Source organism: Zingiber officinale, chromosome 5B (genome assembly GCF_018446385.1).
Source record: "Zingiber officinale cultivar Zhangliang chromosome 5B, Zo_v1.1, whole genome shotgun sequence".
NCBI classification, from domain to species: Eukaryota; Viridiplantae; Streptophyta; class Magnoliopsida; order Zingiberales; family Zingiberaceae; genus Zingiber; species Zingiber officinale.
In genome coordinates, this window is record NC_055995.1 from 129,098,273 (window position 1) to 129,112,670 (window position 14,398).

The window sequence follows — 14,398 nt, forward strand, 5'->3', positions numbered from 1 at the left end:
TATTTGCTGTGCAAATAGGCGTCAAGAAATGAGGATAGAAACGAAGGAATTAAAGAAGAGAATGAGTAATGGCAGTGCCTGCAAAAGAAAGTTTGGTGGCAGAGTAAAATAAACAGAAAGAGAGAAATAATAGAGAGCTTTATTTCAAATCGACTAAAGAAGTAAAAAAGCAGAAGCTTTATTACACATCAATCTAAATCTAACTCTAAAGAAGAAAAAAGGATTTAATTACTTTTGCTTATAAAATGACTTGACTCGTAGGACTGTGTCAAGTAAAGTCAAGTCAACCGAACAACTATATCACAAGGCAATGAAAGACACTGAATCAGATTATATGATCAGTTGAACGCTCCGGAGAGGAAGTACCAGAGGCGAAGCATTGGCAATCTGTTGCAAGTTTCACAATGGGAGATGCGGTGCTATCAGCCTTCGTTACCTACGTGGTGAACAAGGCCCTGATTGAAGCCGAAGAGGAGCTGAAGTTGATTGCAGGAGTGAACAAGGAGCTGAGCAAGTTCAGCCAGACGTACGAGACAATACGTGCTGTGCTCGAAGATGCGGAGGAGAAGCAGGTCAAAAACCCGACAGTGCGCGATTGGCTTCGGAATCTGAAAGACGTTTTTTACGAAGCTGACGATTTTCTGGATGAGTTTGCTTTCCAAGCTCTGCGAAGGAAGATGGAGGGTGGAGAGCAAACCAGTCAGGTATTTCTTTCTTTCTTTTATATATTATTACATATAAAATGAAATATAAGAAGATTACGAAGGAAGAATCTATTCGATCAATCGAGCATTATAATTATAATAATTTTTTTTTTTTTTTTGGCATTAATTAGGTATGTGGTGTCTTGTCTTGTTTTGGGTTGAGTCATTTGTCATTCAGTACAAAGGCGGCACATAAGATCAAGGACATCAGGGAGAGATTAGATGGGATCGCTAAGGAGCGTGAGACCCTGCGCCTTCGAGAATTGACTGACACTGGCCGGTTCGAAATTCTCCGTCGGCCACCGACCAGCTCACTGGTGGATGAGTCAACTGTTTTTGGCCGAGAGAAAGATAAGGAGAATATTATCAAATTATTGCTGTCTGAGGATAATAATAATAATACAACGATCACTCTTTCAGTCCTTCCAATTCTGGGCCTTGGGGGTCTTGGGAAGTCGACACTTGCTCAGATCATCTACAACGACACGAGGGTGACTGAACATTTTGATCTGAGGATGTGGGTCTTCGTGTCTCAAAATTTCAATAATATCAAACTGACGAATGCGATGGTTGAAGCTGCGACCAAGTCAAAATTTGATCTTACAAATCTGAACATGCTTCAGGAAACTCTAGCAGAAAAATTAAAAGGGAAGAAGTTCTTTCTCGTGCTCGACGACGTCTGGAATGAGAACCGTGTAGTTTGGGAGCAGGCATGCCTTCCCCTGAAAACCGGTCGAAGCGGAAGCAAAGTCGTGGTGACGACCCGAAATCAAAGAGTTGCAGAAATCATGGGCACACAACCCGCTTACCCGTTGAAAAGATTATCAGAAGATGACTGTTGGACCTTGTTTTGCAGGGCTGCTTTTGCGGAAGACGAATTTGCTGATAATGAGAAACTGAAAGCCATTGGGAAAGAAATAGTCTCAAAACTGGATGGTGTCCCATTAGCAGCAAAAACTGTGGGTAGCATGCTGTTTGCAAAATATAATGAGGATGATTGGCAGAAAGTTTTGAACAGTGAATTTTGGGAGCTGCCGGTCAATGAGAATGACATTATGCCTCCTCTCAAATTGAGCTATCAGACACTTCCCTCGCATCTGAAGCAGTGTTTCTCATACTGTTCTATATTTCAAAAAGGCTATGCCTTTGACAAAGAAAAGCTGATCAAAATATGGATGGCACAGGGATTCCTTCAACAGCAAGGTGAGAAACAGATGGAAGATGTAGGGTCTGAGAACTTCGATGATTTGCTGGGAAGGTCCTTCTTCCACAAAGTCAAGGGCAGCTACAATATGCATGACATGATGCATGCTTTGGCACAATATGTTTCGATCGACGAATGCTTCATAGCACAAGATGGTAGGCTGCAGGGCATTCCGAACAAGGTTCGACATCTTTCACTGACCTCCGAGACTCTGCAGCCAATCTCGTTAGAAGCACTGTTTGGTTTTAGCAACTTGAGAACACTGATCGTGCTGAATGGATTCAATTCCAATCCTGTCCAGGTTCCCACTGATTTATTCATAAAGTTGAAATGCCTCCGCGTGCTAGATTTCAGTAACACTTTCCTAGAAGAATTGCCCGAGAGCATCAGCAACCTGCTGCATCTTCGATATCTAGATCTGTCTGCCACTGCTATTGCTAAATTGCCGGATTCCATTTGCAGACTTTGGAATTTGCAGACCTTGAGACTGAGGGATTGCTTTTCTTTGAAGGGATTGCCGAACGGAATAACAAGCTTAATTAACCTACGGTATCTCGAAGAAGATAGTAGACTGATTTCAAATGTAGTTGGAATCGGAAACTTGACCTCCCTCCGAGAACTGCCATTGTTCAAGGTTCAGAAGGAGATCGGACATAGGATAACAGAATTGAAGGACATGACAGAACTGCGCGGGAGGCTCTGCATTTTGAATCTTGAGAATGTAGCTGATGCTTATGAAGCAAAAGAAGCCAAGTTGAGTAGCAAAAGGCATATACAAGCATTGCAGCTAGAATGGACTGACTATGGTGTACCTGACTGGACTGATGAAAACGTACTCGAATGCCTACAGCCACATGACAACCTCAAGGAGCTCTACATCGAAGGCTACAATGGGGCAAGGTTTCCTAGTTGGATAGGAGATCCAATATTCACTTGTCTCACACAAGTGCGATTAGACTACTGCAAATGTATCAACCTGCCACCCCTGGGACAACTGCAATTCCTTAGTCACCTACAAGTACAAGGACTTGACGAGATCAAGCGTGTCGGGAACGAGTTCTACGGGCATGGTAGCAATGCTGGCTTTCCTTCCCTAAAAGCCCTGCACTTTGAAGAGATGCAGCAGTGGTCAGAGTGGTCAGAGGTCAAAAAAAGTCACTTCCCATGCATACGTGAACTGAGTATTATTCGATGTCCAAAGTTGAAGGGGTTGCCGACCCTTTCATCTCTTTCCTCCATGAATATTTCCAGCTGCTCAAGCCTGAGACACCTTCCAGTAAACATGACCAGGCTCGAGAGACTGGCGATCCAGCACTGTGAAAATATAGTAGTTCGACCAGAAAGCTACGGGCTTCAGTCGCTTCTTTCTCTTGAGCAATTAGATATTGAGAACTGCCCAAATTTCATGTCCCTAGCAAAGCTAGATGAAGTTCATCTTCCAACTTCTATTCGAAAACTTCGAATCAGTTCGTGCATTGGACCAGAGAATATGATTTTCAAAGAGATAAAATCATTGACATCACTCCAATCTTTGGAAATTTCCGATTGCAGGAATCTGACTAGTCTCCCTGAAGGACTCCATGGCCTTCCATCCCTCGAAAACTTTTATGTGATTAGGTGCGCCATGGTCGAAGATTTTCCAGAGGAGAGTTTGCCTAAAACCTTGCAATACTTGTCTATAGAAGGCTGTCCGACACTAAGTGAATGCTGCAGAAAGGAGATAGCATTAGACAAGCACATAACAGATCATGTTCCCAACATAATTATTGATGGCCAACGAGTGACAAGGAGGAAGTCAAGCGTTCCAGACCAGACTATTGAGTGACTTTGCCGGTAAGAACCTGACCATCTTCTTGAATTAATTTGATGTTGTTCTTCTATGATTCTTTTCCCATACAACATCTAGATTTCAAAAGGGTTTGTAGATGAGGTTGCTTGGGATGAACAGATATAGTTCCAATTCAATTAGCCGGCTAATTCAGCGGAAAACTGATACTTTAATGTACTATTTGATAGTTCATCCCTCACATAACTAGCTGAGTTATTCTATAGTGCAAAGCACCTGATTAACCAATTTGGGTGTTTTGAATAAGGATATATCATCCTCACATTAGTAGCAAAAAATTTTCAGCAAAATGCCAAACAAATTAAACAGCATATTGCAAGATTCTTGTTTATTGCAATGAGAAATTAAATGCAGACTTAACCAAGGATCATTTGAAAAATAGGATTGAGATATTGAAAACAAATTTCAATTAATGCTATGACTGACCTCTTTTAAAATGCCAATGGAATCCAGTGGAATGTTGGAGAGAAAAAATGAAAAAAGTCTGAAGCTGAAGAGGATGCTGATTTGGTTTATATATTCTTTCAGGATTAAAATAATCTTTCCCCACTTTCTGCAGCAGGCCAAGCCAAGTATAGGAAAATGGAAGAATTACTCAATCAGTAATTTTGGTAAATTGGGAATGTTATTTGCACAAGATAGGGCTATTGGAGAAAGTGCAAAAGTAGCAGGAGATCAATGAGGCTGTGGGGCTGAGACTGAATCAACAGTATGAGAATATTGACCTAAACAATTGCACACCAGTTCATGTTGTTGTTGATGCAATGCAGTTTGCTCAAGAGGAGAATGGAGGCAAGGTGAGTCAAACAGCTACAAATCAACAAGGTTCAGAAACTGTCGTTTTGAACAATTCGAGGAAGAGAAAACTTTGAAGCAGTGCAACATCTTGCCATAAATCAATGTAGTTGATCTAATAAAGCTAATGACTGTATTTACACTTTATAAGTTGAATAATTGTTATGAGTAAATCTTTTAAGTTCCTAGTTTTAGTTGTGGACAAGTAAATATTTATAAGTTTGTAAGTCATCTTCTTTGGCTGCTGTTAAATGTTAGCTGCTTTGTATGTAAGATCTTCCTTAGCTACTGTTAGATGTTTAGCTATTAAATATTTTCATTTTTTTTTCCCAAATTGTATCAGTTTCCAATATGCTTGCTATAAGATTCTACTATAAGTTGGATGTTATCTGCTATAATCTGTTTGTGGATTCTGATACAGGCTGGATTTTTTCTGCTAAAAGCTTTGCTGATTCTGATGTCAAAAATGCTATTTATAAACACTGCAGATTCTAAATTCTAGTTTGATAAATGTTTCTAGAATAAAATCACTTGAAATTAGTATTTTGCGCTTCTATATCTATTCATCTTTATTTATTTATTCTGCCAACTATTTCTGATTTCTTTTTTATAAAAGACACTAAAAATAGTCTTGTCTTGACTCTACTACTGTGAAAGTTTGTTCCAAGTATAAAAATTAACCTGCGTGGATTAACACACATGCCAGTAACTGAAATTGGTATGTGTTGATTAAGCATACGAATATGCTCAAGACATTAATAGAATCATTTGATGCTGTTTAATCGTGTTGTCACCAAAAGAGTAAGGAGAAGAAAATAGCACTGCAAAGACAAAAAAAAAAGTAAATAACAAAAGCACGAATTCTAACTACGGCCATGATATCAAGCAGTAGAAGTAAACAACAGTATCTTAGGATCAGCAACAGATCCCGTAAAGAAACTTGTACTGATACATTAATCATGCATACATCAAATGCAGGAAAATTGTTTCTTGAAGAAACAAGAGAAAAGAAGCGTCAGCAAAAAATTCGGATTGATCATTATTTAAATAACGACTCTTTATAGTTTTGACTAACTAGCACACAAAATAGCAAAACAGAAGGGATTTTTTTATATATTTCACTACGCTACGCTGCTTGAGATGGGCTATGCTCGCTATACATGTTTTGATTTAACTTCATTGATCATCCATCTGTGCATACGGTTGGCGGTAGTAATCCAACTGAAGATAATTTTAGTAGAATCTTGGGCTGGGCGAAGCAAACAAATAGGGTTTCTTATTCCCTAGGCCGAGCAAGCCAAAGGGAGCTCAAGGCACGAAGACGTGAAAAATAATCATTTATGGCCAGCAGTGCTCGAGCAGATTGTCGAGTAGTCAATATCCGATGCATTTGTTGTAAGGTCTGTTGGCGTAGATTGTCAGCCTGAAAAAGTAGCGAGTAAGCACCTAGTGTTAAAATAACTATGAGTTGAAGCTCCATAAAACATTCCATATTGAGTTAATAAAATTGCAGAGTGATCGCTACAATAGACTTCCAGCTAGGCCAGACGTGGACAAATCCTAAAAGCCAATTGCAAAGTCTGAATCGAATAAATTTACCTGGCGAAGAAAGTTTTCAAGAGTTCCAAGTTTTCCCATAGCCATAGCCATTTGACCCATGTAATTTGCAACATTTCCTGAGGATCCTGCTGGGCCAAGTGAACCTGCCAATGTTTCTGCCAGGGACTGCTGCAAGGCCTCCATCCCTTGAGAGAGAGCATCCTCAGCCTGTTGCGATGACTGCTGAAGGTTGCATATCCCCATCAATTGCTGCTCTGTTAGAGGTTCCAGTTGGCTTGCAAGTATCTGAAACATTACAATACAGTGAATCAAAATTATAGCGGAAAAAATTTATCCAGAGAGAGTTTCAATTTGGCACAACAAACAGTCCCAACTATTTCAGATCTTTGTTGTGAGGTTGTTGACATAGTTTAGTACTAGTTGTCATGACCTAATGTTTTTTATTTACTTTTTAATAATTTTGAAGTTTCTACTAGATAGGCATATGCTCATCCTTTTTCTTTTTTTTTGTGTGTGTAATCCAATATCCAGCTTTTCAAATTGACTAATCCTGGAGATGACCGACTTGGCCCCACCACCTGGGTAAATCCGGAAAGCGCTCGCATCATAAACTCAACGTCGGACATTCACGGTCCATAATCCCACCGTAGGCAAAATGCTTTTTAGATGGGATTCGAACCGTGATGCTCCTATTTGTCACCAAAGCACCTTACACTGCAAAACCCTCATCCTATTCTTGCTCCACTGCTTCTATTCATTGATCTCAGGATCTATCCAGTACAAATAAATTCTGAGATGGTTAACTAGAACAGTTGGTTTTCAATTATTTTTGATTGATCAAAACCCACAAGTGTACAAAAGCTAGAATTCCATATTTTATCCTTGGTGACAATGTGAATGTTCAAATAAACCCTCCATTTTTTCATCCGAGCTTGGAATCTTGATCTGAGTTGCTCCATATTACTCTCATTGATTAGAGCAAATTTGTAGTGGTATATAGGAAATAAGCAATTTAGTGAAGAAAAAAAAAGGCATACAAAAATGCATACCTTTAGAAGCTCAGATGATCGGAAGCCACCCAGCCACAGGAAACACCTTTCGGCTGGTGTCTTCCACATACCTGATAATATGTGAAAGACATCTGTCTTGGCAGCGACGCCCTTAACCCTAAATATGTCCTCATAGTGTGTCATGACACCATCAACCATAGCACGGAGATCATTTTCACTTGCATGGGCATTAACTGCAGCCCTCAGTTCATTTATCTGCCGGTTATGTTCTTCAAGCCATCGTGCATATTCAACATCAAAAGCTAATGCCCCTGTGGTGATGATTTAACATGCTAATAATCATAGGAAGGACAATAGATCTAAATCTGAACGCTGACTATTATACAACTTCAATTTACCATTAACAGTTAATAGCAGTTGGATTCAGTTAAGAGTTTTTGCTAGGAATTAAAAGCTCAAAACTTTTGAGTTGATTACACAAGAGAGTTAATTACAAAAAATTTAACTTGGCCACCAAAGAACCATTATAGAGTACTGGAAATGTACTCCCTTGATACCAAACAAACAAAAACAAACCAAAAGTCAGAGAACCTGCCAACAAAATAAGAGACTAAATTTGATAATGATACCATTATAGAATCCCCTCGGATGGGTCTAGTGACTAGCGCATGAGGTGTTGCCACCATGAGGTCTGAGATTCGAATCTCGGCAAAACCGAGGTAAATGCCTCCCTTATGTGCTAGTCACTATTCCAAAGGCTAGTAACCGTCTATGATTTACCTCCTCCGTGTTGGCCCTGGGACGGGTTGGTGGGGGCGCTGGGGGCGAGCGTATTCGTCTTTTTTTTTTGCCGCCATAAATAATGATGTTTTGAATTTTTATAAATTGTTTCAATACTACAACCAGCTTAAATGCACCAAGCGAAAAAAGTTCAATCAACAATGCAAGGAAGACTCTGAAACAGTGTTCATCAAAATAAAAGGAGAGGTGTAAATTAGCCGAGGAGATCTGGGGTTGACTATGTTCAAGCTGGTTTATTTTCTTCTAAAGCTTGTTCAAACTTGTTTATTAAAATCCTTATCAAGCTCAACGAACAAAATTGTTGCCCTTATAATTTAGGTAAAATGTTGACCTAATTATGAAAACTTATATTATTTCCATATTTAAACATATTATGAATAATTTAAGAATATAAATTTTATAAGTTATTATATATGTATTCTATTTGAATAAAAAAATTAAAAAATAAATTTATAATTAATATTTACACAAGTTAATAAATAAATTTATTCATAAATTATACATAAACTATAATGAATTGAGCTCATTAGAATTCAAGTTTATTTGTTTTCTATATTCTTTTACTATTGAACGAAGATAAACAAACTTTATTGAACTAAACACTAAGCTTGTTTATGAACATCCAGTTCATTTAATGTCATAGTATGCTCTTTTCTGATGCACGTTATGGACAAGGTTACTACTCTATATTATAGTCAATGAAGATGTCATTGGAACGAAAATACCATTCCCACCAGTAGCATGGCCTTGATCTCCTGAGCTAGATATAAAAATACCCTGCAAAAACCATATATTTCAGTCTTATTACATTAACCATGTGCTTGCAGGGAAAAAAACAGCCTCATAGAATTGAGAAAAAGAACTGACCAAAAAAGAACATTACCTGCTGGCGAGCTCTTTGGAGCTCCTGCTCCAGTTGAGTAAGCTTCAATCTACTACTCTCTAGTTGTTGTACATAAGCCTAGTAAGTTCCAACAAAGAAGATAGACCAGTAAACAGTTAACAAAAAATATCTGGTCAAAGTTAATTTTAAAACATTTCATAAAAGAAAAATAACAATATGTTCAGCAAATGAAATTTATCACCTTACTTACCATGCATAACAATCAAGGAAGAAAGGGAGGTTAGCTATTCTAGAAATATTCATCTATCTTGAGTTAAGATATAGAACATTATAAATAGGTAAACGGTATGTAGCATCTGTAGAAGCCCTTAAGAGTGAAGCCAAATTATAGCATCAAATGAGAATATAGATGATACACCTTTTTTCTTAACCTACTCTTTCTGGCAGCTTCACGATTTTGAGCAAGACGACGAAGAGTCTGTGCATTAATTTGAAAAAGGGTTCATAAATTATGTGCACTATTGACTAATTGAAGAGAGAAATAAACTGGAAAATCCAAAAAAACTATCACCTTCTGATCCAACATTTTGTCCTTTGACCTATCACTAGAATCAGATGCTGCCACAGCAGCAAGTTGACGGCATTCTAACTGTAAATCAGGAGAGATATCAAAATCAAAAAGGAATATCAAAAACTTGATAGTTAAAGTAAATTCCTTTTATAATGATACGAGATACATGGATCGTAGCAAGAAAGAGAAAAAAACATATTCCACTTTTATTGAACAATATACTCAGAAAGGACTCCACATATGGTTCAAACCCTATGAATCTATGATGATTCCAATCAAACTATATAGTTTATCTATGCTGATTGCATTTGCAACACCAAGTGGTCTATTATGGAAACTAGATTAGAAATGTTGATGAGTTCGGTTTAAAATGAGAGGGTGAAGTTACAAATATACTTTATGTACATATTAGTGGATAGGAGGGAAAATTATTATGGGACACATGTATGCTTTGTCTACTCAGGCATTTGATTTCTTTGTTTACCCAAGCATTTGTTTTGTCTACTGTCAAATATATCAAGAACTAGGAAGAGTAAACAAGACTGGGGGAGAACTCTAAGTTGTTTGGAGTAACCACGTCATATATATATATATATGCAAAATAGAAAATAGAGCCATTTTGTGCTAAGAAAGTTCTTAGGACTTACATGCAGTTTAAACACACATGGACAGATAGGCACTCAACTTATAAGTAGCGTGCAGCAATAGGTCAAAAAAGCAAGAACAAGAACCAAAAGAAGCAGATTACATGAGAATTTCTTAGTTTCCTATCCTTCTATCCAGGAAAAAAAATGCACCTATAAAATGTCTGGACAATGCAACATATACCCATAAAGAAAATACTGAAATCTATATTTGAAATCCCTTTTTAACCAAAAAAAAGAATTACCCTCTGATCTTTATCATCGGTGTCCACATCCGTGGAGGTATCTGTCCTAGGACTAGCATCTCCCATCACAGATCAAGTTCTCAAAGTGACCAATGTAAAATGTGACTAAATTTTTTTTCTGACCCTTCTTTTCTAGCAATGACGACTCACTCTAGCAGTTGAAAAGATAATATCATGGAAACACCTGGTAGCAGGAGAAATAAAACTTAAGAGGGTATTCTGTTAACTGAAGAAATTAGCTATACAAACATGAAATAAATGTAACTGTGAAATTATCCTTACCAAGATATCTTGATTGATTGGCCAGATCTGCATAAAAGACAAAATATGACAATGACATAAGTCGAGACTATTTGGTATATACATGTGTTAGTACATAATAAAAACGAGATGTGAGATCATTTTCAGCCTATGAATAAATAAACCACTATTTAGCATCTCAATCTATCTTTCCTATGACCTAACAATTATGTATTGCATGGATAATACTACCCAAGAAATACATTTAAAAATTAAACATACAACAATAGAAAACAGTAATTAATTGGGTAGTAACACATCAATAATAGAAAAAATTAAAACAATAATTTAAATTTACTCAGCAAGAGACTGGATACTTCTTGAGAACATAACAGTCATTCAGTCAATAACTCTATAAGGATGTGTTGTACTTACCCTCCGTACTGCTGAGAGAAAGAACATAGATAGCACTAGTGTAAAAGCAAAAGTGGACATTTGTTCATGAGTAATTGATTATGCATTCTCATGCCAGAAACAAAAATTCCACATATGCCTGTGCTGATTATAGTGTTGGACCAAGAATCTCAACATGCTAATGGAATGCCAACTAGCACTGCGTTAAGGTGAATCTGGTCATAAAAGCCTTGGTTGGGAAAAACTTTTCACCAAGACTGGAACCTCACTTTAGATCATTGATTAAAAAAAGTCCAAATAGTGTTTGTGAGTCCAAGATAAGAACTTCCTGCTCATCTATCCTAAGTAATTTTGTATTAGGTATTTTAATATAACCATGACAATTAATCTTTGTTAAGTTAATGTAGCAGTTAATTAACCAGTTGATAAGGACCAAAATTCTAACATGTACTGTTGCACACTTGCCAACTTATTTCCTTACTGCAGTTCGAAGACCAAATTGAATCTTTCCGAAAGGAATGTTTAGCATGCAAGGAAGGTGTCAGTAATAATCATCAATAGAAGGTCCTAGCTTCTAAGGCCCTTCTTTTTTTATTTTCTTACCTTCCCACTAGTATTATCCCTTCATTCAATTATGTTTCGTGGCCCCCAAACACATCCCCTCTCCATCTTCTAAGATGGATTCACCACATTGAAGCATCAACATGTTTGGCAAGTAACCTCTTTTGAATGAAATTTAAGTTTTCACCCACATTTCACAAATACAAAATAGTCAATAATAATAAATATAGAAAACAGTTTTTCTACTTTTTCAAGATGAAGGCTTTAGTATATTTTGTAGAGTCAGTAAATTGGTAGTGCATTTAAAGGGAAGCCCGGTGCACGAAGCTCCCACCATGCAAGGTCCCAGGAAAGAATCCATTGTATGTAGCGTTACCCTGCTTTTATAAATGATAAATCATTACCGAAAAATAAGAGAATCTTCAACATTTGTCTGAGAACAAAGGATGAGAAGTGAACCAAGCCTCACAAGTGGAAAAGTACAAACAAGTAAATTGGTCAGAACACATCAGGGTTAGTTTGCAGCAATCAATATAATTCAGAATCCTAAAGACTTGTTGAAAGGACAGGTTGGTAAACTTATTTAAGGGCTAACCTGAACAAATCATCTGGTTAACAAGAATGATTTTCAATGACAACAAGACAACAGATGCTATCAAGCAATACCCAACAGGGCCACAATAGGAATGGGATCTTAATATTTGAAGCATCAAGAATCAAGGCCATAAACTTGCTAGAATAACAATGTTGGCTTCTCCCTCTCCCTTGTAAGCTAGCATTGAACTTGGATTACAGAATTAAGCTTAAGCTGCAACCAAGAAGGTTGACCATGCAACAATCAACAAAAACGTTCAAGATTTAGATTTAGGTAGGTCAAAAGAAATAGCACGATCAGTCAGGCATCTGAAAGTCAAACTCTAGGGCAAAGTATTTTGTATGAACATCATATTCCTCATCTAAGTGCAAAATCAGAAGTAGCAATCATCATTTTTACAATAAGCATTAGTGTGATGACGTGATATGTTAGTTGTCCAACTTCTCATAATATTTTATCAACTCATTCTGTTTCTCCTTCTAGCTTCTTGTACCAAAACAAATAATTAGAGAAAAACAAAGCAATGAAAGATCAGAACTTTTACATATCTGACAATCTTCTTTAAAGATCAAAGAGATTCAACAAAGGTTGCATCCAATTATGGATTCTGTGAATATTTTTCCAACTTGTACCTTCATAAAACCAAGTAACTGGCTCCAAAAAGTTGGAACTAACATGACTTGATGATGCTGGTCTTTAAAGAACCTATTCTGCATGTTATTAAATTTTATAAATTGGACAAATTAAATGTTTTCTTTTGGAAGCCTGTAGATGATTTTCCAACTTGTTTCATTAAAATGGATAGGCTTTATATTATGGAACTTGTTATTTGGACAACTAAACTTTTTTTATGTTAAATGTTCAATGCAATGGTCAGCTCATCTCCAAAAACAACTTGAATGATCTAAAAATGTTTGCGCCATCTTTCATAATATGTAGATGACTGTAGTAAGACAAACTTTCATTAATTTTATCTTTTGTCCTAAAAGACAAAAGATGTTCCTTTATCACAACTGTTGATTAAGTAAAAATTGGGTCAGGTTATAAATGTTATATTCTGTCAGTAGCAGCAACAGCTAAAAAAACTTTAACAAGTAAAGTTAGTAAAGTATTAAAAATCTATTTTTCAAAGTTACAAATTTTTGATAGAACATTGATTGTAATTGCTTATTCATGTTCAATACTTACAAAAGTCAGTTTAATAACAAATATCTAATTATTTAAAATGGCTAATAATGAGATACACTCTAAACACGACTGTCAAATGGATTGGAAGGTGCAGTTTCAAAAGCAACATCAACTAGTAGATTGGTACTTCAGGTTATGTAGTGACCGACTGAAGATGGCCAAATGCACTCCAAGAGCGATAAATGTATCAAGAAAAAAAAACAATGAAAAAGGATCAGAAGATCGTGCACGTACATGTTTTAAACCACCTTCAACCACCAAAGAAATCGTTGCATCCAAGCCGTATCGGCATCACCTCGCCGCAGCCAAAGAACCGAAAAGGAGGAAAGAACCCGAGAAGAACCACGGAAAATAACGATTTTCCAGCCTCAGAAAGCTTCCATAACCATAGAGACCGTAACCGAAGAGTTCAGAATTCCCAAATCCCACCCTACCAACCTCTCAGAACGGCCGAAGCGAATCTCCCAATAAATACAAAAGCAGTAGTAATCCCTAACTGAGAACGACAGCGCTCCAACTCTTACCCGTACGCTGAAAGCAAGCGTCCAAACGGCACCCGTCCGCCTCCCGATGGGGAGATCGAGGCGGCCAGCAAAATCAAATCCTGCTCTCTCGCGATCCCGCACCAAACGAGCAACAAAAGCGAGATCTTGTTACTTGCTAGCCGCTGAGAAGAGGAAGAACTAACTTGCTGTCGAAACCCTTGATTTGGTTGGGGAGGGGCGCCACTCCCACTCCTCTCCTTGACTGCTGCAACTGTTGCTGCTACTTCGATTCCACTCCTCCGATGTCTTTATTTCCTAGACTGTTACTTCCTCAAATTTAGAAAAGGATTTGGGTTTTAATTTTGAAAATTAAGAAAATTTTGCATTGAAAATAATTAATAATTATGATGATCTCGGGAAACGGGTGACGCTGGCAAATTAGCAAGCAAATCTGCAGACTGCAGGCGTCGTTTTCTCCCAGCGATTTTTCTGGTTAACTAAGGACAATATTTTTATTTTTATTTTTATTTTAAATTTAAATTTAATTTAATCAAGTGGATTTTATTAATAAACAAAACTAAAAATAAAAAATGCCAATTTTTTTATTAAATCACCCAAGGAGTGCTTTTTAATTTATTATTGAAAAAGAAATTACATTTGGTCTATATTTCCTTTAAACCACATGCGCCTG

General features: G+C 37.2%; 2 protein-coding genes across 4 annotated transcripts; one reads left to right on the plus strand and one right to left on the minus strand.

The window, feature by feature from the left end:
* The first annotated feature begins 266 nt into the window (after positions 1-266).
* LOC121985975 (putative disease resistance protein RGA3) lies at positions 267-4,822 on the plus strand. 3 transcript variants are annotated; one of them, XM_042539723.1, is made up of 3 exons: positions 267-704; positions 836-3,741; positions 4,283-4,822. In XM_042539723.1, exons 1-2 carry the CDS (start codon positions 405-407, stop codon positions 3,731-3,733), a joined length of 3,198 nt encoding a protein of 1,065 aa, XP_042395657.1. In that variant the 5' UTR covers positions 267-404; the 3' UTR covers positions 3,734-3,741; positions 4,283-4,822. The 3 variants fall into 3 exon arrangements, with proteins under 3 accessions (XP_042395657.1, XP_042395658.1, XP_042395656.1); XM_042539724.1 differs by having other exon boundaries at positions 4,317-4,822; XM_042539722.1 differs by having other exon boundaries at positions 268-704; positions 4,314-4,822.
* Positions 4,823-5,444: 622 nt separating this feature from the next.
* Positions 5,445-14,053, minus strand: LOC121985976 (transcription factor TGA2.3-like). Its single transcript, XM_042539725.1, has 10 exons — positions 13,457-14,053; positions 10,507-10,533; positions 10,225-10,408; positions 9,336-9,413; positions 9,183-9,242; positions 8,804-8,881; positions 8,646-8,697; positions 7,159-7,430; positions 6,149-6,394; positions 5,445-5,972 (listed from the first exon to the last, which is right to left on the minus strand). Exons 3-10 carry the CDS (start codon positions 10,288-10,290, stop codon positions 5,826-5,828), a joined length of 999 nt encoding a protein of 332 aa, XP_042395659.1. The 5' UTR covers positions 10,291-10,408; positions 10,507-10,533; positions 13,457-14,053; the 3' UTR covers positions 5,445-5,825.
* Positions 14,054-14,398: the final 345 nt, after the last annotated feature.

Coding starts and splice junctions, on each gene's coding strand:
- LOC121985975 (XM_042539723.1), top strand. CDS start 405: ATGGGAGATGCGGTGCTATCAGCCTTCGTTACCTACGTGGTGAACAAG. Junction 705..835: donor GTGGAGAGCAAACCAGTCAG/GTATTTCTTTCT, acceptor GGCATTAATTAG/GTATGTGGTGTCTTGTCTTG.
- LOC121985976 (XM_042539725.1), bottom strand. CDS start 10,290: ATGGGAGATGCTAGTCCTAGGACAGATACCTCCACGGATGTGGACACC. Junction 9,243..9,335: donor ACAAAATGTTGGATCAGAAG/GTGATAGTTTTT, acceptor ATTAATGCACAG/ACTCTTCGTCGTCTTGCTCA. Junction 7,431..8,645: donor CCATGCTACTGGTGGGAATG/GTATTTTCGTTC, acceptor TCATCACCACAG/GGGCATTAGCTTTTGATGTT.